Consider the following 23605-nt stretch of genomic DNA (forward strand, 5'->3'; position numbering starts at 1 on the left):
AAGCGCAGCACTTGATATCAAAAAGTTCACTTGCTGCAAAGGAGTTATTTGTTGATGCATAGTAAATGAAGTACCTTTTAGTTTGTTTCTAGTCTATTAAATCATGGGCCAGAAAATGGGTTTCTCACTTCTAAAATTTGGACCCAAAGAAGCATATGTGTTTATTCATGATGCTAAATCATTTTACCACACGCTGTGTTCACCAACAGAGTAAATGCTGCTTAAAGCTGTAATATTGGCAAGAGCGGTTGATGCTGTGACAGGCTGGGGTTGGATAGAGACCTGGTTCTTAAATAGTTGGATAATTAAGCTATCTGAGCCATCTCTGATCATTGCCCACAGGTTACATGTTTCTCAGCTCCACACACAGGTGAGCACTGGCTTCCGCCCTCATACAGTGCAGGAGATGGTCAGCAGCTCAGTGACCCTATCTCTGAAATGGGAAAAGCGTAAACATCTCTAGGATGATATGAGAATGAGCCCAATGATGCCTGTGAAATTTAACAAAAGGGCCATCTGTACAAACACCAGGAGTTTTTCCTTGCTTGGTGCATGAGAACCTCCAACGCCTACATGGAGTGACTGAGAATCTCCATGAGTTGCTTCTTGGATTCGGGTCAGATCTGCTGTAGTTTCCATCTTGCCAGCCAAGTGGATGCCTGTGGCTATGTGTATTTCAGCGTACTCACTGGAGTGCATTGGTTTAGCTTCTTTCCCCTGCAGGTTAATTTCTTTTCCTTTGTAATAGCGTTGTAAATATCTCACTGAGGCAGGTTAGAGCCCTGGCAGACAGTGCATTTTGTAGCACCCATTTGACTTTCACCCTGAGCTGTGTTTGCCTGAAGAGTGTGCTTGGTGTCATGATGAAGTGCGTATGGAGGTGTATACATATTTGGTTTCAAGTTCCAGTTTTGTTGACCAGAAACTCTTCATGGCTTTCTCCCGACAACCTTGGAACACAACCTAGAATCATCATTGAGTATTTGTCTGTCTCTCTCTTTTTTTTTTTTGTGGTATGCGGGCCTCTCACTGTCGTGGCCTCTCCCGTTGTGGAGCACAGGCTCTGGACGCACAGGCTCAGCGGCCATGGCTCACGGGCCCAGCCGCTCCGCGGCGTACGGGATCTTCCCGGACCGGGGCACGAACCCGTGTCCCCTGCATCGGCAGGCGGACGCTCAACCACTGCGCCACCAGGGAAGCACCTTGTCTGTCTCTCTCTTACACACACATACATACATATTCATTCATCCTCCCCCTCCCCAAGTTCAGGCAGGGTCATTCTTAAGCCATTCTTCTCAGCAGTGTATACCTAGCCTTCCAGAATGTCCAATCAGGAGGCGACCCACCTGTCCTCAATCACCGATTTTTATTCATAATAGTCTTCAGTGTCAGGAAACCCTTCCTCTACCACCCAGATCCTGCACACTGCATTTGCCCTTTACAAACAGAAAGACTCGCTGCCAGCCTCTGCTGCGGAGGAACCTCACCCGTGCTCACGTCACCCCCAGGGCTCCTCCAGGCTGAATAATCCCATCCATTTAACCATTCTTTAAAAGTCTTGTTTCAATTATCTGACCATTTTCTCAGCTTCCTTTTGAACCTTTTCTCAATTCTTCTTTCAGTAAAGCGGCAACCCCCAGAACTGATTTTAAGATCTAAACAGTGCTGAATTTTTTAAATTTTATTTTATTGAAGTATAGTTGATTTACAATGTTGTGTTAATTTCTGCTTTAAGCAAAGTGATTCAGTTATACATATATATATGTTCTTTTTCATATTCTTTTCCATTATGGGTTATCACAGGATATTGAATAAACTTCCCTGTGCTATAGAGTAGGACCTTGCCATTTATAAACAGTGCTGAATTTTTAAAAAATTAACTTAGAATTCAAAAATTCAGTGTTGGTGGCTCCCACACTGATAGGCATTTAGCATAAAAATAATGAGTTGATCATGTGCCCCATGTGAAAGAACTGTCGGCACACACACACACACACATGATGGGAGGGAGATGTTGGCCTTTACACAGCCCTGGAGAGCAGGAGACACTCCCTAGGACACCATGACCTATGCTTGCTGAGCAGGAGACAGCCAGCAGCCTTGAAGTCTCTCACGTACCTGGGAGGACGGGTGTTATTTGAAGGTAAACAGAATTGGACTCAGGCAAAATTGTCGAGTGGATGAAAGACTTCAGCATTGGGCATTTTTTATTCTCTTTCCTCGCCACCCCCTACCTGCCCTCCTATACCCACACTGATGAATGTGCAGGCCAGTGCTGTGTACTTAGAAGAAGTAGTTACTGAGGTAAAGCACGCTGCTGCCAAAGAGAGAACCTCAGTGGGAATTGCCTCCCTCCTTCCTTCATCTCGTTTCACACTCTCGCTAGCCCATTCCCATCTGGAACACAGTTCGAGGAAGCTTAGAGACGGTCTTCTCTCTAGCCCATATCCACTTTCATCTGCTTCCAGTTATACTTGAAGAGAGAGTGGTGGAAACAATACAGAATTAGTATAAAATCATTACAGTATCAGTATTTTCAACAGCAACTTACTAATAGAAATGTTACTGTTAATATCTTCACTACTTCAATACCTAGAACTTTATCCATTCTTTTTTTTTTTTTTTTTGTGTGGTACGCAGGCCTCTCACTGTTGTGGCCTCTCCCGTTGCGGAGCACAGGCTCTGGACGCACAGGCTCAGCAGCCATGGCTCACGGGCCCAGCCGCTCCGCGGCATGTGGGATCTTCCCGGACCGGGGCACGAACCCATGTCCCCTGCATCGGCAAGTGGACTCTCAACCACTGCGCCACCAGGGAAGCCCCTTTATCCATTCTTCCTTAAAATTCTTATAGATTTTTCTATCAGTCTGTTACACTTTAGCCTGGATGAGTATTAGAATACAACTTACTTTTCTGGGACTATCAGATGTCTATTTCCAATACTGTTTGGGTATAGGAGAACTGCTCTTCTGTATACTTGCCACAGTATTTTTAATGCATGTGTATTATTTGGGTTAAAAGGGTAAGAGTTGCCTAGGAAGCAGCCTATGTAAAAAATCGCACTTGTGGAATGAGATCTACCCAGTAGATTATGATTTACCAAAGTACAGCTTAAACCATGTCTGGCAGACTGTCAAGACCTGCTACAGTCTCTTGGTTGGCTGAGGTCACAATCAGAGAAGACAACCACCACCTTCTTGCCCCAACTCTGCTCTGGACATCCCCCAGAGAACTATTTCTCTGCCCTCTGCCCCAGGGAACTCAGATCTATAGGGGGGCAAATAGTAGCAGTTTGGTACCAAAAAGTTAAAAATCTCTACCATGAAAAAATATAGTCCAAGTCCACGGAGTCAATATATAGTGCACAGGCTGCATTTGTGTTCCTGCCACACAACTACCACTTACTAACTCTATGATCTCAGTTTCCTCATCTCAAACAGGGATGATGATAGTATATACAGGCCTATCTTGTTTTATTGTGTTTGGCTTTATTGCACTTCTCAGACACCGTGCTTTTTACAAATTGGAGGTTTCTGGCAACCCTGCGTCTAGCAAGTCTAGTGGTGCCGCTTTTCCAACAGTATTTGGCGACTTCACGTCTCTGTGTCAAATCTGGATAATTCTTGCAATATTTCAAACTTTTTATTATTATTATATTTATTACTGTGATCTCTGATCAGTGATCTTCGATGTTACTGTTGTCATCGTTTTGGGGCACCAAGAACTGTGCCCACGTAAGGCGGCAAATGCTATGTGTGTTCTGACTGCTCTACCGACCCCCATTGCCCCCATCTCTCTCCCTCTCCTCAGGCTTCCCTATTCCCTGAGACACAGCAATATTGAAATTAGGCCAGTTAATAACCCCACAGTTGCCTCTAAGTGTTCAAGTGAAAGGACGAGTTTCACGTCTCTCCCTTTAAATCAAAAGCTAGAAATGATTAAGCTTAGCGAGGAAGGCATGTTGTAAGCCAAGATAGGCTGAAAGCTAGGCCTGCTGTGCCAAACAGTTAGCCAAGTTGTGAATGAAAAGGAAAAGTTCTTGAAGGAAAATAAAGTGCTGCTCCAGTGAACCCGTGAATGATAAGAAAGCAAAACAGCCTGATGGCTGGTATGGAGAAAGTTTAAGTGGTCTGCATGGATCAAGCCAACCGCAACACTCCCTTAAGCCAAAGCCTAATCCAGAGCAAGGCCCTAACTCTCTTCAATTCTTTGAAGACTGAGAGAGGTGAGGAAGCCGCAGAAGAAAAGTTTGACGCTAATCAAGGTTGGTTCATGAGGTTTAAGAAATCAAGGCATCTCCATGACATAAAAACACAAGGTAAAGCAGCAAGTGCTGATGTGGAAGCTACAGCAAGTTATCCAGAAGATCCAGCTAAGATAATAAATGAAGATGGACATACTAAACAACAGGTTTTCAATGTAGACCAAAAAGCCTTCTGTTGAAAGAAGATGCTATGTAGGACTTTCATAGCTAAAGAGGAGAAGTCAAAGCCTGGCTTCAAAGCTTCAAGGACAGGCTGACTGTCTTGTTAGGGGCAGTTGGTGACCAAGTTGAAGCCAATGCTCATTTACCATTCTGAAAATCCTAGGGCCCTGAAGAATTATGCTAAATCTACTCTGCCTGTGCTCTATAAATAGAACAACAAAGCCTGGATGACAGCACATCTGTTTACAACATGGTTTACTGACTATTTTAAGCCCACTGTTGAGACCTACTGCTGAGAAAAAAAGATTCCTTTCAAAATGTTACTGCTCATTGACAATGCACCTGATCACCCAAGAGCTCTGATGAAGATGTACAAGATTCATCTTGCTTTCATGCCTGCTAATATAATATCTATTCTGCAGCCCATGGATCAAGGAGTCATTTCAACTTTCAAGTGTTATTACTTAAGAAATACGTTTTGTAAGGCAATAGTTGCCATAGATAGTGATTCTTCTGATGGATCTGGGCAAAGTCTGTTGAAAGCCTGGAAAGGATTCACCATTCTAGATGCCATTAAGAATATTTGTGACTCATGGGAAGAGGTCAAGATATCAACGTTAACAGGAATTTGGAAGAAGTTGATTTTAACTCTCGTGGATGACTTCGAGAGTTTAAGACTTCAGTGGGGGAAGTAACTGCAGATGTGGTGGAAATAGCATGAGAACTAGAATTAAAAGTGGCCCCTGAAGATGTGACTGAATTGCTGCAATCTCATGATAAAACTTTAACCAGTGAGGAGTTGCTTCTTATGGATGAGCAAAGAAAGGGGTTTCTTGAGATAGAATCTACTCCTGCTGAAGATGCTGTGAAGATTGTTGAAATGACAACAAAGGATTTAAAATATTACCTAAACTTAGCTGATAAACTAGCAACCGGTTTTAAGAGACTCGACTCCAATTTTGTTTTTGTTTTTGTTTGTTTGTTTGTTTTGCGGTACGCGGGCCTCTCACTGTTGTGGCCTCTCCCGTTGCGGAGCACAGGCTCCGGACGTGCAGGCTCAGCGGCCATGGCTCACGGGCCCAGCCGCTCCACGGCATGTGGGATCTTCCCAGACCGGGGCACGAACCCGTGTCCCCTGCATCGGCAGGCGGACTCTCAACCACTGTGCCACCAGGGAAGCCCTCGACTCCAATTTTGAAAGAAGCTCTACCATGGGTAAAATATTGGATTGGCCAAAAAGTTCGTTCGAGTTTTCCTGTAAACCCCGAACGAACTTCCTGGCCAACCCACTACTATCAAACAGCATTGCGTGCTACAGAGAAATCATTCGTGAAAGGAAGAGTCAATCCATACGGATAACTTCGTTGTTGTCTCATTTTAAGAAATTGTCATGGCCGCCCCAACCTTCAGCAACTACCACTCTGATCAGTCAGCAGCCACCAGCACTGAGGCAAGACCCTCCACCAGCAAAAAGATTATGAACTGCTGAAGGCTCAGATGATAGTTAGCATATTTTCACAATAAAGGATTTTTAGTTAAGGCATATACATTGTTTTTTTTAGACATAAATCTATTGCACACTTAACAGACTACAGTATAGTGTAAACAACTCTTATATGCAAGTGGGAAACCACAAGTTTTGTGTGACTCGATGTATTGCAGTATTCACTTTGTTGTGGTGGTCTGGAACTGAACCCACAATATCTCTGGGGGGTGCCTGTACCTCAGAGTTAGGAAGTGAGGATTGAACTGGGTTAGTCAATGTAAAGTTCTTCTCCCAGGGTCCAAAACAGAGACTGCCTCAACAAATTCTGTCTGCCACTCATCAGCATGGTGTATATATAATATCATACATACACACACACACACACATATAGATATATCCTTGAACAGTTCTCGTTTTTAAATGACCATGCTTATGAAAGTAAAATTATTCTTATCCTGTTTTTATGGGTTTTTTTCTTTCTCAACTTCTTGCTGACATTACAATCTTATCCAAGTCTCCCGCCCTATATTTCCTTAATGTGTTTCTTTCTGATAACTTCTATAATAGCCTTTTTCTCCTTTACAAATATTCTGTTCCCAGCTTGCGTTTATTAAAGTTCTAAAGAAGAATGTTTATGGGCAGGATGAAATATCTTATTTCAACCATGAATACCGAGTCCTCTTCTTGCTTGTCCTTTTAAGTTCTTATCTAACTTATTTAATTTTACTGCCTCTAGTACATTTTCCCTCTTTTTCCAAGTGTGTATTTCTCCTTATGCCAGGTGAAAACCACTCTTATTAGCAGAGACTCTTTCTAAATCAGCATCCCAAGTCAAATAATAACCACTGTGGGCGCCATTTATTAAATACCTACTCTATGATGGCATTTTTATGTGCATTAACTCTAATCATCTTAACACCTCTGTTGAGTAGACTAAATAAGGTATAGATATTATTCTTTACATTTTCATTTAAGAAAACAGTGAAGTTGCAAGTTCAGAGTTACAGCTTAGGTCTGCTTGAGTACAAAGCTCATGTGTTCTTTTCTATTGCACCAGGCTGCCTCTTGAAGACTTTGGAGTATGCTCATTTCAAAGCCGGGTGTGGAACCTCTTCAGCTCTGGCCACATAGGCTCTTTAGCTTCCTGGAAGGAATTGAGGAGACAAGGCCATAATTGTCCCATCTTCTCTGCCATCGGCCCAAATCTTAGAGTCCCTCTGAACCTGACCAGGGACTTTCTGACAGAGCCATGCCTCTCATGTTGAGGGCGACTAGAAGATGGAATTAAGAGAGGCTTCTCCATAGCCCCAGGTCTTTGAGCCATGAGGTATGGCCTTGGCAGGATAGCCCCCTCGCTGGGCATTTTTCAAGAATTCAAGCAGGTCCCTCCCTGGTGAAAGCTATGGAATGTGCTTCTAAGCAGTGATCGTAATCGAGGCGCCCTGGGCGCGGAAGGAGTCCATCTGCCTGACGCATCTCCTTTTCCTTCCTCAGCCCTCTTCTTTTGGGGATTCCTCTAAAGTCCCCTGACTCTGAAAGTCTCCTGTTTCACACCTCTTGATGAGGCCAGGAATCTGTCCCTGTGGCTCGGACACCCCCGCCCCCTTTCTGGTGCCTCACCTGGGACTTGGATGATACCCATATTGCTTTTTCATTGAGGACCCTGGAGAAACACTAGAGAGAGATGTGAAAGGATCAGTTCTCTTTAAACCACTTTAGCTGCTTACTGTGTCAGCCATCCTGTTGTCAATTGAGCAGAGCAGAAAAGTGGCGGGAAGGGCCCTAATGCTTCAGCCCATGTCCTCCAACACAGATGGCATCTCTCCACACCTGAGTGTTTAAGCCTATATGTTCTCTTGTGTAATTTATTCAAACTTCCTAAGACATCGAAAGGGGACATTGGTAATATATTTCCTTCAAAAAGTTGCTGGATAAGTTGCGACACCCACCATTCTCTTGCGTGTGTCCCTGGAAGCCAAAAGATTTCAGCCTTGAAGAAGCAAACGTAAATGATACACAGCAGAGCCCATAGATTTTACTCTGTGTAGCAGACCTTTGGGGACAAAGATTCTTATCCTGCTCAAAAATGAAGATTTTGTGTCATGTCACGTTATTGAAATTTTTAGTTGAGATAACATAATCCAGTGCATTAAAGAAGCCCAATATAAGGAAGAATTGCTTTTTGGAAATAAGTGAAAGAATTTCTTTTGTTCATTGGCTATAAGGGTATGTTAGTTAAACCTTGCTGAGATTATGGAAGAGAGCTGGCCTCGCTGCATTATGGAATATTGATAATAATGTTAGTCATGTACCGTTACACTGTCTTAGTCTCACTAGCTCAAGTGGGGATTCAGTATGTTGATAAACTGAGGAGACCTGCGCCGACATAAAGTACGTTAGTTCTGCCTAGTAGGTCATGCCTGTGTGCTTTTAGGCCACATCCATTAGGCCGTGTCTGTGTGCTTCTTAGGAAATGGCAAAATAATGTTGGCTATACACTTTCGTGAAAGGTGTCTGCATGACGGAAAAGAGCCAGGCAAGGGTTAAAAATCTGGGGGAGAGGAGCAGCAAATGTCTTAAGCAAGTGCGATTACTTATAATGAGAACAGAAAGAACATACAGAAAATGATAAAGGCTTAAGGTTGTGTTTGTAAAACCCTTAATATATTTTTTATTTGCTTCGGGATAAAAGTCTTCCATTAGGACACAGAGGCCAATTTGAGTCTTTAGGGGCTCAGTCCTTTAGGGAAACTCACTCTCCAGCCTGTGAAGCATTTAAGTAGAAATTAAAGTAGGTCATCCTATTACTAAGAAGAAGCCCCCAAGCAAGACAATAAAACAAATCTCACTTGTTGGAAAAGGTCAAGGCTAAAATGAACAAATCTCATTGGAGGCAGAAAGAATCTATCGCCAATATTCAACCACATAAAATTTACACTAGCCTACACAAATTTGGAGCCATTCTTGGTCTTCAGATTTTGTCAGTAATCACTATTCATCCATGAGTCAGATATATAAACATTTTCATGGTTGTTTTACTGCCCAGGGGAGTTTCACTTACAAACACATTCAGAACAGGATTGCTGGGAACAGTAGCTGAGAAGCATGGTACACACCGACCACCACACCACACCATCCCCACAACCATCAATATCTCTTGCACTAAATGGATGAATGCAGAATGCAAACCAAAAGGTAAAAGGCAAAGAGATAAAAGGAAATAAGAGAAAAAAGGAAAAATGAAAAGGGGGCTGAAATGAAAACTAGAAATGGGCTTGAAGCTGTTGATCCCAAACCTCTACACTGGTTTCCAAGGTGATCCCAGGTGATGTTCTATAATACTTCCTCACTTTTTTCAGGCTACTATCACTCGTGAGGAGGTTGGTGATTACTTACACTGTAAGTTATGTTTAAGGAAGAGTTGTAATGGGGATTCATCTTTCTTTCAAAATTATTAGGAAGTTCTCCATTAAAGAATTAAGTCTGCAAGCTTATGTGATGGAATGTGGCAGATACAGGTAGAAAATGTCTTAAATGGGAAGTGGATCATCTTGTAGCCTTGGGATTCTAGACAGCTAAGAAAAATACCATCCTAGTAATGAAAATAATACTAGTTCACCTGCCCATCCCTTAAAAGAAACCAGGCAGAGGGCCAAGTGAAGAATCAGACTTGGAATTGTTCCTTCCTACCACTGTTGCTGGCAATTTGGATGTCTTTGACAATGAAGGTTGAGAATGTCTATGTAGGAGGTGACGGTTGTGGCTGAAGGTATTAAAGGGCTGTATGGTTGAGGCCACTATAAATTTTGTAGATTAACTAGAATTTTAATAAGTCCAATAGTCATTGAGAGGTAGACTGTCATTCATCAAATGCATTGAATGGTGGAATATATCCATTTTCAAATTATTTTTGTTCTAACCTGTCTTTAGCTATTTAAGTCAAAAGTGTGGGTAAATGGGTCATTGTGCACATTAGAATTAGACTGAGACTATTGATTCAAGGTTCCTAGTGAATGAATTATCAATATGACCAACTACAAATTTCTTTTAGAATTGCTGCAAATTGGCACATCAGTGCCTTTGAATAGATCATGCATGATGTAGTTATGTTACAGTTATCATTATGGTGAATCCCTGCAGGATGTGTAACGTTATGGCTCTTATATAACTTCAGTGAGGCACATGGCCCTGAGTCACTGAAAACACTTTATCCAGTGATTCCTCAGGTGTGTTAGCTGATACAGCCTCTAGAGCTAAAGTAGATATGTGGTGTTCTGTAGCCACCCGTGCCAAATAGCCCAAGACAAAATGCACAGTCACTTAGACCTGCCTAGCAGACTGACGTGCTATGTGCTGCTTAGGAAAAAGTAGAATAGCAAGGTCTGTCACTCTTTGACAGGTGTCTAGGATGTCAGTTACCGGCCTCCAACTTCACTAAGGATCCTAGGAAAGGGGAAGATCCTAGTTGACGATAACATTCCAGGACAGGGGGAAAGGGAAGATTATATCCGGGCCAAAACTTTTTACATTTCCTTCTGCCCAGGGAAATTTATATGGTGGCATTTTTAGCTCCATGAAATGATCCATCCGTGTTTGGGAATTATAAGACCATATGTGAGCACCTTTGGAGATACCTGGATAACCAAGTATCCAGGCATCTCAAAATGTATAGAATAGATCTGTTCCTGAAAAGTTGACCATTTAGTGACAGTTCATGTATTGCATCTAATTTGCCCTTTGACACCCATGATGCGTTACTCTAGTAAAAACTTCAGCTTCAAGACAAAACAGAATTATAATTTTCGAGTATTTTTTAAACAAATTTGGGAACATATTTTAAAGGAAAAAACTCACAGTGATTATTTGACTCAGTCAAATAGCAAAAACAGAAAATAGTTAGGTCTGTCATTTTTGCTGCCTCATAGGTGGGTCAGAAAGGCGTGAGATGGTAAGCCCAGTCATTTCCATGGTTTAGATACATCCTTCACCTTCTTCAAATCACTGTAACATGTCTGATTTTACATTCAAGCTAGGCACTTTAGGTTTTATCTTTGCATTTCCATTAGCTATACTTCTCTATAGACAACTTCAGTCCCATGATGCCTATTAAATCTCACTTAGATTTTGGGTAAAGCATCTTTTGATCCTGGAAATTCAAGTAATAAAATAACGAGTAACACTTCAGTGGTGGCACTGAATTCTCTTCCAGTCACGATAGTCATCAAAGGAGATCAGGAGCAGGAAGAAAACTCCAATCTCATTTTTCATATTAAAAAATTTCACTTTAGAAAGTCAGTGGAAAATATCAGAATTTAATTTTCTTCTTTACTAATGTCTTTATCCCACAAAATTACAGACACTAGAAACTTCATAGCCTAGCCCAGTCCTTTCATTCTGTTCCTGAATTGAACCACAGCAGAAGCCAAGATATATAGCCAAGTACCATTGCTTTTAATGGTATAAATTTGGACTGTCATTTAATATACACCTAGCAAATTTGGTGCTAGCAGATTTCACACTCAATTGCTCTACTTTGAAGGGTATCATCTAGAGATTCTCTGAAGAAGATTTCTTATGACATTAGTTGTTATGCTTTGGAGATATGCAAATATGTTAGAAAACAACAAAAATCCACAATCCCTTTTGCTTCACCTGTGTTCAATAGGCATGTGGGGATAAAAGCAGAAGCATTTCTTTAGACCCCTGAATAGGATGAGACCTCTGTGGACAAGCACGTATGCCGTTCTTTCTTACCTAGACTCAGTGGCCAACTGTGAAATGAAAATAGAAGGTTGGCAGAGCAATCGAGAGCCGTAGCAGGTGGTAAACCAAGCTGTTTATCTCAAGATCATTCAGGACCTGGTTTCTAATTCCATCAGAGTAATTGATTTTCACATAAATATGCATCTTTGCTTTGTATGGAGCTAAGACAATGGAGCAATGTAGCCTTTAAGCATTTGAAATGTACAGAAAACCAATATAAAGATATCAATATTGTAAATATAAGATACAGAATAGGTGCAATTACTTGAAAACGATTTCAAAAACAATCCTAATAAGTATTGTCGATTTCTGGGACTGAATGCTGCTATTAGCAGTCCATCATATTTATAGCTTAATGGGGGTCTAGTAAAAATTAATTATTAATTACATGAATGATACATAAAATAAAGAGCAGAGAATCTAGCTACAATGATTTCCTGAAATTAACACTGAAGGTTTTCATGGCCCAAGCATTTTCATCCCCACCAGAATTTCCAAACTACTGTCTTAGTCCAGGCTACCATAACAAAATACCATAGACTTGGTGGCCTAAACAACAGAAATTTATTTTCTCATAGCCTGGAGTCTAAAGGTCCAAGATCAAGGTGCCAGCACAGTTGGATTCTGGTGAGGACTCTACTCCTGGCTTGCTGATGGCCGCCTTCTGGCTGTGTGCTCTCATGGCCTTTTCTGGGTGCTTGCCTGTGGAGAGATTGCTCTCTCTTTCTCTTCTTATAAGGCCACCAGTCCTATCAGATTAGGACCCATATGACCTCATTTAACCTTAATTACCTCTTAAAAACCTGGTCGCCAAATATAGTCACATTGGGGTTTAGGGCTTCAACATATAAATTTGCAGGGGTGGGGTGGGGGGGTGGGGGGGAATCATAATTCAGTTAGTCCATGGCAACTATATTTGTAACAATTAAGTTCTTTTCAGTACAAATGTTTTTAATACCCTTTCCCTAGAGATATCAGCAAGTGTTTCCTGAAATGAAACTCATATGTGAATGCACCAGTTTAATATCTAAGGTCTCTAAATGGTCTTTTAATATGCTAAATTCATTACAGCGTTCTCTAATCATTGTTACTACCTCTGACACAAACTCCTTACCTAAAGAACTACATGTACAAAGATTTTATCATTTTCTTTTAAATATCCTGTTCTTTAAAGTTACCCACTGCCCAGTAAACAGTCCGGTTCATGTCATAATCAGCCGTAACAGAAACAGCAATATGGGTCTATCTTGTACCATTGAGGATGTACTTTTAGGCAAACATGACTATAAAATAAATTTCTACAAAATCAATCTTATTTTCACATGAACTTCTATATAAAATAGTGTAGAAAGGAAAAAACTCTGAGTCTAAATGAAAAACTTTGGGACAGGAAATGGGGTTAGTGCGCTGGCCAGCTCCATGGCCTGCTGGTGTGTGTTCTCAAGTCTTGTCCTGGCAGTCGCCCGTTGGGAGGTGTGGTTCTCCTAGCAGTTATGTATTAACTGGGGTCCCTTCTCTATTCTAGGCATTAGCCTCTTCCTCTAAGGCATGAGAATTTCCTTGAGGGCTGTAGTCTCTTGGCTGGACATTTACAAATTCCAGGAAGATAAATATGTGAGGTGATGGATGTATTAATTAACCAGACGGGAGGAATGTATATGTATATCCAATCATCGCAATATATACTTTAAATATTTTACAATTTCATGTGTCAATTATATCTCAATAAAGCTTAAAAAGTACAAATTCCATTAATCCATGCCTTTTCCAACCCAAAGACAGCATATTAGAGGTATGGAGCTTGGTAATATCAGACAAGAGTACCCATCAGGTATGGAGGGTGGGTGTCCTAAGCTGCCTTTGCCTTGCTGCTTTTTGTTTTATAAAGTTAATTTCCAACTTTACTCGTTTTCTTAGTCTTGGATCCCACAGATGAATTTTCTTTAAGAACATAACTCATGAGTTGGTCTTCGTTCAGCTAGTACAGGCCTGGTGCATAGGAAGGCCTGGTGCAACAGGTGTTTTCTGAATGCATCACACTGCAAAAAGAGGAGTGTGAGACTCACTTATGTGGAAAGAAATGCCAGAGGAAGCATAGATTCCTAGCAGCTGTGATGGGGTGTGAAACCACTGAAGTCCCCACCTGGTAGTCCCTGTAGCAGGAGGAAAAGGAAGTTCCTTCTTTCTTACATCTACCACGTATTGATGTGTGACATTGGGCGATGTATTTAATTTCTCTGAGCCTCAGTTTCCTTATCTGTAACGTAGGATTAAATAATACCCAGCTCACATTTGGGCTAAATAATTTCCCTAACAAATATTAGTTTCCTTCCCTTCCCTCTCCTCTTTGGTGAATATTTGAGTGAACTGAGCATGGTTTAAGACATCATATAATATAATATGCTATGATCATATATATTATGTATGATATATCATAGTATATTTGATATATATTATATGTGTATCTATATATGTGTGTATGTATTATGACCATTCCCTATTTTACAGTCATCTGTTATCCACAGGATGCCAACAGTTATTAGTATCTGTTCTTTTGTGTGTGTTGTTTTGTATAACTCAGACAATTTGAAAGACACCTGGAGCCAAGCTCCACGTGTAGCCAGAGCAAAGCAGTACCATTTTTAGGCCTTTCGGGACCAATACGACATAGCGCTTCTATTACTCCTGCCGACCTGGGAATTCCGCCTTTAACTTGAAAGAGAATTCTGAATTCAAAGAGAAGGATGCACAATAAGGAATTCGCTCCTGCATTCTGAAAAGCCTATGTTTCAATAAATTAATATACCACATACACAAAAAGGAGACATTTTAACGCTGCAGTGGATATTTGTGCCTTAGGATAGCTAGTGGGGATCCTCTTCTTGAGTCAGAAGGAGCACATGGTCAGTTCTGCCTCAGGTGGAGTCCCAGTCCCCTGGGACAAGCCACAGGTAATGTGGGGTCTGCGTGTTGTCCCCTGTGGCTCAGAGACACAGACACGTGTGGTTCTACCAAATGCCGCACCCTGTCTTTATACCAGAGCCTGTTGTCCATTTGGATGGATGTTCAGATCAAGAAATCCACCTTCCTCAAGGCTGGATGTACGGCTTGAACTAGCATCCCAGAGAAAAAAGGTCAGCACTTTGATACACAGCTTCCACGAAATGGAATTTTAATGAGCAGGAGCAAAACCTGATCTCCTTGCTCAGAAAGCAGATGCCTTTGTTCTTTTCATGTTTAACATTTCACTAGCTCAACATCTCCCCTTTTATTCTGGTACCTCTCCTCTAAGAACTGAAGAGAGGCCATCTGTGTCTCTCTGCACTGTTTTCTCACCTAAGATGTTTGGAGTTATGTGTTTTAGGAAACTCTTAGGAAAGGTGTCTTGCAGTGTCAAGGTTTGTTGTTCTGGAGTCCTTTTTTAAAGGGAAAATAGTCAGATTTGACCGAATTAATCCAATTTAGCATTGTGATTGGGGAACATGTAGCTTTGGGTATGTGATAGTCATATGAACCTGTTCTATCATCCTTCATGTTATTGACTCATTGCCAGTGAGGGGACTAAAGAAAAGGCACAGGAGCCAGAAAGCTCTGAGAGATTTCTGAGAGTTAACTAAAAGCCCAACCATTGATGTGTGCTTTTCTCCACTTTGAGAAAATATACTTGACTTAGATGCTTTCTAAGAATAAGGCTTTTGTTTCTACACAGTGCTTGATGGTTAAAACTCAGATTGCAAAGGCAAAATTTGGGAAACTTTTTCTTCCCCATAAACAGATACACGTGGGCACTTCTGGGCATCATCCCAGGCTCTCCTCGAGGTTGCCGGGAGTCCACATGTGTGTGCGTGAGCAGTACAGCATCACCTCCTGAGTGCAATCAGAGGGCAACATGGCATTTTAATGAGCTCGATCAAAGTGTTATTGTATCGCAAGGCCAAAAAATGTAAGAAACGCTTTTTCCTAACTCTTTTATCTGCTGCCAAAACAGAGCGGAAAGATAAGTAGTGGAGCCCCATCCTCACTTTCCAGACCGTGCTTCTTTTGCGCTTGGCTTCTTCACTCTTTCATGACGGTGGAGATACGTGGTTCAAGGGCAGGCTCACATATTCATGATGCTCACCCATTGCTCAGGTTGCAGAAAGGATTTCCTCACACAGCCTCTCCTTGTTAACAGCAAAGCCACTGTAGCAGTTATAGAATGCCCGTATCTAATGGCTGGCAAGCACTGTGCTCAAATTCACGTTCTGCTCTTGTCCTAACAGAATTATGTCATGACAATGAAAAACGCTGGGTTTGGAGGGAACGTTGAGTGTGTCAGACTCTGTACTTTATCACGGGTGGGTATTTTCTCTACAACCTAAGCCTGAAGTAGAAGAACATCGCAGATGCATAGTGCATAGGACACGGAGCACACACTTGCATTTAAATCACGTATATCTTACTTTTTTACTGATGTAATTGTGAAATATGTTCTTTTTGCATTCATAATTAGGGGGTGGAACAGATGGTGAAGGCTTAGTTTAAAATAATCTGTCATTAAAATAACCTAGCCTACTGGTAATTCTTCACTCTAACTGGAGTTAGGTCATAGGAGAAGAGTTTGGGGTGATTTCTTTTTTCCTCTTCTACATTGGAATGTAGAAAAAACCCACTAATTTCAGAGTAGTCCTACACGTGAGAATTGTCTCTATAAGGGCACGATAGTAAGATTTCACTCTGAAATTTGGCTGCAGTGAAATATGCAGGGAAAAAAAAGAAAGCAGAGATAAAACAACTTTGACGACTATAAATCCATTTAGCACAATGCATTAAACATTAGTATACCTTCAATCATGAAGCTATAGTTAGTTTCCTACCCTGGAAAGAAATAGCCTCATTATTTGACAAATACTGTTAGAGGCACTCAGCTTTTGGGGTTAAGAAACTGTGCCTTACAGTTTATGTGTTACACTGATGTCAGGGGATATAAATTATAATTACAGGCGTTATTATTCAGAGATGTTATAGCTCCTGACTTCTGTATCCAAGCCTTATTGCTGCACACATACCTCGTAGACTTACTGGGTTGTGACAAAGAAAATCTCCCAACAGCCCTGTCGAGATGGCTAAGAACTGGTTTTAGTAATAAGAACGCTGTCTTGATGAATCAGACACTCGCATGCCTTGGAAATGTCTGTTTTACTGTTTCTTCTAAGATTTTTTTCTCCATCTGCTTTGAGGAAAGCAGATAGATTTCAGCGTGGCTTTAGAATAAATCTTCTCAAGGAGGGACTAGCATTAACATTTGTGTAGATTCTTTTTCATCTTAATCCAACCTTAGTTAATAATCAGAAAATTCTACATACTGAGTAAGAAGATGTAATTAACCCTTTGACCCCAGAATCTTAATTGGCGCCTGTTGAAAACAGTGGGCAGTTTAAAAAAAAAAAAAATTAAAAGGTAGCCTGCAGTGATTGAAACAGCTCAGTATATAGCAGTTTCTTGACCCAAAATTTTTTAAATTTCCACCAAACTTTAAGATTAATCGTATTTGGTTCCCAAGACTAACTAATTGAATGTTTCCTTCCTCCTCCCACCTTTTAAAATTAAGACACCCACATTAAACCAATATTGATGCTACTCTTAAAATTTTTCTAAGCAGCAAAATACAGCTAACTATAGACAGGGATGACCCTGAATCAGAAGGTAATGGCTACGCGAAGAGCGACCTTGCCAACCTGCTGGAGACCTGGTTTCATATTCATTCTTTATTTGAAATGTAATTATAACCGAGTTATTGATCTTCATCTCATACTATAGATATAATTGACTGAAATGATAAGCATAAAAGTGAACAGTATGGTTAACTAACTTGTTTTGTTTATCTTTGCAATGACAAACAACTAACCTGACTAGTTGTTTCTTCCCCCCACCAGACTGGCTATTTTTAATTGAATGGACTGGATGTTTTGAGTCATGTAGACAGAGCCTCATTTTAATCTCACCAGGAAATTGGAGCATGTGTCGAAGCTTCTGTTTTTGCCAAACAAAACTGGCCAGTTCTTAGATTGCCACTGCTTAATAGTATCAGATGTTTAGCCTCCAGATATTCCTCTTCCCTGCTATGGTGCCCAAACTTCCTCTAGTATTTTAGTAAATACATGAGATATGAACCTACTTTCAAAAAAAAATCATAATCCCTTTCAGTGAGAAAGTAAAGGATGTGTTTCAGTGGCAAATGAATAGCACTGGGTATTTTGGAAGACTATGAAAGGATCCAGTCTAACTCTGATCTTCCAAATGTCAGGAGCTATCCCAGACTATGTTAGACATCTGTGGCATCAGAATCTGCAACTAATCTAATAGCTCCATAAAGAGAACTCTTGGAGGAAATAATTAGCATTTCTCGTACTCAATTCTAGCACGTGTGATGTGAGGGAAGGAGCTTTGGGCTTGGAGGTAGAATTGGATTTACTAAGTCTTAGTTGAACAATTGTTAAGTGTTGGCTAGAGATAAATAAGACATTGCCTCGCTGTGGAGAAATTCAGTCTCCTTGGGAGTTGAATAAGCCGACCAGGATGATACAATGTCATCAGTGCTTTAATAATCCTATGGGAGGCGGCATATTTAATCCTGGCTCTGCCACTAGCTGGCTGTATGGTCTTACCCAGCCACTTAGCCTCTCTGTGCTGACATTTCCTCACTTGAAAAATGAGAGTTTAGACTACAGGGGGTCATCTCTGTGCCATCTCCATTAATCCTTTCTTCTGCTCTCATTTAGCTTTCTGATTGTCACTTGTCCTCATAGAAGTTCCCTTGTGATCTCTCTCTGTGTGTCCCTCTAATCTGATAGTGGCATTTTAGGGTTTGAGAAGATGGCTTACACAGCTCTCTGTGATTATATACCAGACCATGACTCTTAGGTTGAATGGAAAACCTAACCAAGCCCTTCTCTCCCTGGGGAAGGTCAGAAGAGGGAGTCTTAATCCTCATGAGTCATTCTTAGGAGATGTCTTGCTTGAGGTGAAGACGTGTCGAAATGAGATGCTTCCCAAACTTCTGCAAAGGAAACTTCTATCCTTTTGCACTTTGGGTTCCAAGTAAGCTCCCATTGCACCACACCTGCAGCTTGAAAGTTGGGCTCCCACAAGGCTCCAGAGGGTTTGACAGTTTTGTCAAAGATAAGGAATGCAGTTCTCTTAGACAGTGTTTTGTTCCCTGTCCTCTAGATGCTTCCAGGGAGATATTACAGAGCAAAGGTAACCAGGTGACCTCTTGTGGAAGTGACTTATGAACTCTCTTGTCATCCCATTTCTCATTTGTCTCCTGATGGTAGGATTCTATCATTGGAACAAATCATTCAAAAACAAGGGATGGTTTTTAAGAAGTTATAGGCTGCCTCTTAATACAAATATTTTAACTTCAGAAATGCTATCCGATTTATCTTTTCATTAATGTACTCGTATCAAGTAGAGGATCTTTATTTTTAGTGGAAGGCAAGGCAGTATAGTGAATGAGTCTGACTGTCTCATTCATGAGTTTGAATCGTAACTTCATCACTTGCTGGGGTCAGGCATATTGCCTAACTTCGCTAAGCCTCAATTTCCTTGTATGTAAAATGTGGATAATAATATAATTACCTCAAATGGTGCTTGTGAAAATTAAAAGAGACAATACATGCAAACTGCTTAGTACATAATAAATGTAAGCTAATTAATAAATGTAAGCTCTTATTGTTGTACTGTCTTGACCAAAACCTTGTCTATCGTGTAATTTGCTTTTATGTGGAGGAATACAATGTGACTTTTGAATTGTTTTCAGAAGCCACTAAATCAGAGGAGGTGGTTGGGTGCTACCCATAGTTTCTGACCGGTGGGGCTGTGAAAATAGATCAGGAAGCATGGAATCCAAATTTCATGCACACGCACACAAACACATATTCCCATAGCGATACATACATATATGTAAATACATGTATTTAATATATACATATATATTAAATACATATATATGTATGTTATGCATATATAACTCTGAAAAAGTTCAGTATTTCAAGAGGCTGAAATTATTCCTGAGATTTGAGGCAGTGTATTTTTCTACCTGGATTTTACATGCTTCTTCCACCTTTCTATATTTAAAAATTATGACATTAGTTTAATGTTGCCCCATACCTTGTTCCCAGTGAGGATTCCCTGTATTTCCAAATTCCTTTGTAAATACCACTAATCTTTAAAACTTCTTTTTTGGGGCAAGCAATACTTGTGCAACCTACCTGGTTAAAAATAAATGAATAAAGCAAAACACAAGACAGGAGGATGATGGAACATATAAAATGCACTTGGATTGCAAGAATTTGAAAACAAATCTCTTCTCAATTTAAGTGGTATCTTGCAGTTGGAGTCCATGATGATTTGCACCATTCATCAAACTGAAAATGAAGCCCTCCCTTTGAAAAGTGGACTAAGGTTTCAGGAGTTACAGATGATGTGCAGCATCCTTCGTCCTCCTCCCCCACCCCCTCTTCTTCTTTTCTTTCCACCTCAGGAGTTGTAGTAGAAACTAGATCTATCAAATAAAACTTTAATACAGAGTTTTTCAAAACAAGGATTACAGTTTGTAAGGCTTCAGCCTGTAAACATTCACCCATAATATATTGACTTGCCCTATTTGTTCTAACACAATAAGCACTGGGAGTGAGGAGAGAATAATCCTCTATTAATTAGCAAATTATTGATGTCCATAGGAGCTCAAGTGGCGATTTTACTTACTCTTCATATAAGAACTCTTTTTTTTCTCTTATTCCATGACAATTTTCATTCCTGTTCAGCTATATAATAATCATGCTGATTTAATCTCAGTCACTACTGAATCCAAAAAGATGAAGTCAACATCTCATAAAATCAACATGACTTGATTTTATGTATAAATGTAATGCATCTTGATCAAAACGACAGAGACATAAGGAAGTTCCTGGAATAAGGGAGAGCTTGTGGTCTTAATTCAGACCTTTCATTTGTTCGTGTATAATGCAGTAAAGGTCTTAGGATTGTGTGAAACATGAAGGAAAACGTGGTCTTAAATTTGGTTATGTGTTGCTTTGCATCAGATGCCTTATTAACTAAATCCCCACGATGTATACTTATTAACCTATTTATATATTTATTTTTTTCTGCAGTCCCTGGATGGCTTTGTATTTGCACTAAATCAAGAAGGAAAATTTTTGTACATTTCTGAAACAGTCTCCATCTACCTAGGCCTCTCGCAAGTAAGTAAGACAATTTGATTCTTGACAGCAGCTGTGAAGGCTCCTTCAGCCTCATGCCTTTCCTTCTTCAGCAGATACTCTCTTTAGCGTGAATTACCCAATTTATTTTTTAAATGGCTCTACCTGACTCTGATCACGAAGTCAATGAGAAACTTGTATGTCAGTTCGGAATGTTCAGAATCAACCTGTGCTCAAAACTTTAGTCCCCCTCCCCACCCCCCAAGGATCATTATTAATTTATTGAGAACAAGTGAAGTTTCTTCCCTTGGTTGTTTTGAACTTGGAAACCTCTGTGCCCGGTAGGAGAGGGACACACTAATAGTGCTTCCCTTGTGTCCTATTACTGGATGTTTATGGAGGCCCCTGCATTGTCCTGGGAGCTGACACAATGACAGGGAGTCATTTGGAGTCAAGAAATGCTGAAAGAGACCATTAAAATGTGTTGCAGGGAGGGTTCCTGCAAGGACGTATTTTGCTGCCTTTGCAAATATTTCCTAATGCGGAAAGACAATTTCATAAAGTAGGATAATCTTTCATTATTTGCGGTTTAATTACCCACATGTGTCTGTCAGAGGTGAAAAGAAAAGAAGATGGAGGCAGATGGGGCAAGGGAAAAAATCCTAGATGTCAGTTCTTGAGATTCCCCTGGAACACAAAAATTTGACTTTCGTTGGATTCCCAGACACAGGCTGCAGCTACAGAATGCCAAAATACCCTGAAGAAAAGTTTGCAGTTCCACTAATTATCCAGATGTTTTCTCCGTAAAAAGGCTAAACATCTGGGTATCTGTGCCCACACAGGTGATTGGCTGAGCTCGACCCTTTTCATCTGGTGGTTTGGCACGAGAAAAACACAGCCTCGGTGGGAGGGATTTTGTATGTATGTGATGATCTGCCAAGCTGGATAATCTACTTCTCATTCAGTTTCCCCTTTGAGCTAAAGATGGAGATAAGATTTGTCTCTCTCCTCTTAGGCAGGACGCACCCTAAACTCACGGCTTCTGAGAGTTGGCACTGCTCTAAGGAGGCAGCCAGCATGGTTGGAACGTTTTGGCCGTTAGTGAGTTTGCTGGGTAATAGCTATAAATCAAGAAAGACATTGGGAAATAATAGAGAGACATATCTGGCATTCGAGGAGGGTTGGGGGAGGAGGAGAAACACTGCCAAATTTAATTATTTGCTTTTGAGAATCCAAGCAGGGGGCCATTAACTCTTCCTTTAAGGACATGCAAGCTATTGGCTGTAGTGTATCTAGCAATTCTATTTTATGTAAACTTGAGCAAACCAAACGATAGAAGCTGGGCTACCGTCAACTCGATATTAGTATTCTTGCGTCTTGTTGAAATCTCTGGTTTTCTAATGGCTTTTAATAGACTGTAAGCCTTGTCTTAATCTGTTTGGGACCTAGAATTGAGAATCTCCAGTGTTGAAATTGGTGCGCCACCATATTAATACTGTACAGAACTGGAAACCCCACTGTTTGTTGTTCCGCAATGCCCGTATTCATCTGTTCTGTGCAGACTATCCAACAAAGTTTAATAAGCCAGTGAAGAAGAAGGATGAATAATTAGTTTAAGCAGGTAAATGCTAATTAGGGAACTCCCGAAAAGCATCCATTATATACTCGCTCAAAACACATTTTACAGCCCTGGTTAGTGCTGTAATGCAAATTCTGTCAAGGCAACTGCATTTTCCGTAATTGAGATGTGTACGTTTGCTTTGCATAACAGATGGCTCTGTGTGCTTAGAGTGATAGCTAGGAAAATAATAATTGCATTATTCTGGCCAAAAGAATATTAGCTCTTGGGTCTTGGCCATTTCAGTCAGTCCTCCTGCCAGCACAGCATATGCACATATATGGATTGGATTTTCAAGGAAATTGATGCATCTGGAATAGTGTGGCCATCTGAAATATCATCTGTTCAAGAAAAATTTGGCTTTAACCCTGTGCTGGTTTCTCCTTAAAAAGCAATAGATTCCACTGCTTCTCTACTGTGGCGTCAAGTCAGTCTTTTCCTAAAATCTGAGGCAAATCATTGAGGTTTCCATAGAATAAAGCAGCTGTGCAGACATGGTAGAGTAGCTGGCAACTTCCGTGCAGTCCTTCCCCACCTTTGCATGGGATGGGTTGTAAAGTGCATATCAATAGTCAGCGTCTTGACTCGCCCAGGGGTAGACGCTGGCCACAATGGGCTGTTGCCCTCTGTGGAGGTTGTGTCCAGTGTCGCCCAAAGGGTCCAATGCGCAGGTAGAGGCCGCGTGGTACGGGACAGAAGTCTTCATCTGAAGGCGTTATGCAACTGAAATGATGAAGGGTAAATCACTACAAAGTGATTTTTGCATACACCAATGAGTGTATTTGGAGTTCTAAACAAATTTAGAAATAGTTCTGGGTTAACATGGAAATAATTTGATAGGGCATGGTGTGTTTTGAAATGCCTAAAGAATGAGGGGGAAAATCTATGCTAAAACTTTGGGAAAGGTTTTCCAACCCAATTAATGTTCTAAGTTCTAAAAAGGTAGTTGGGGGTCCTGAGACATAACTCTTCCCAAGTTTCTTCAGTGCCCTCTTTCAATTATGGGGTATGGGCTGCTCACTGGTGACATACAGTGTAAGTGTACTCAAAGTTATTCAATTAAGTACCTCCTTAATCTTTTACACACACACACACATCCTTAATTAAGTG

General features: G+C 40.8%; 1 protein-coding gene across 1 annotated transcript in view; it reads left to right on the top strand.

Annotated features, from left to right (window-relative positions):
• NPAS3 (neuronal PAS domain protein 3) overlaps positions 1 to 23605 on the top strand; it is a 609463-nt gene that overhangs the window by 340922 nt on the left and 244936 nt on the right. Inside the window, exon 4 of the mRNA XM_027111729.1 lies at positions 20830 to 20919. Within this exon, the coding sequence (XP_026967530.1) occupies positions 20830 to 20919 (90 nt within the window). The remainder of the gene's footprint in view (positions 1 to 20829; positions 20920 to 23605) is intronic.

Source organism: Aethalodelphis obliquidens, unplaced genomic scaffold (genome assembly GCF_003676395.1).
Source record: "Aethalodelphis obliquidens isolate GAN/ISIS:26980383/991018 unplaced genomic scaffold, ASM367639v1 scaffold10, whole genome shotgun sequence".
Classification (NCBI taxonomy): Eukaryota; Metazoa; Chordata; class Mammalia; order Artiodactyla; family Delphinidae; genus Aethalodelphis; species Aethalodelphis obliquidens.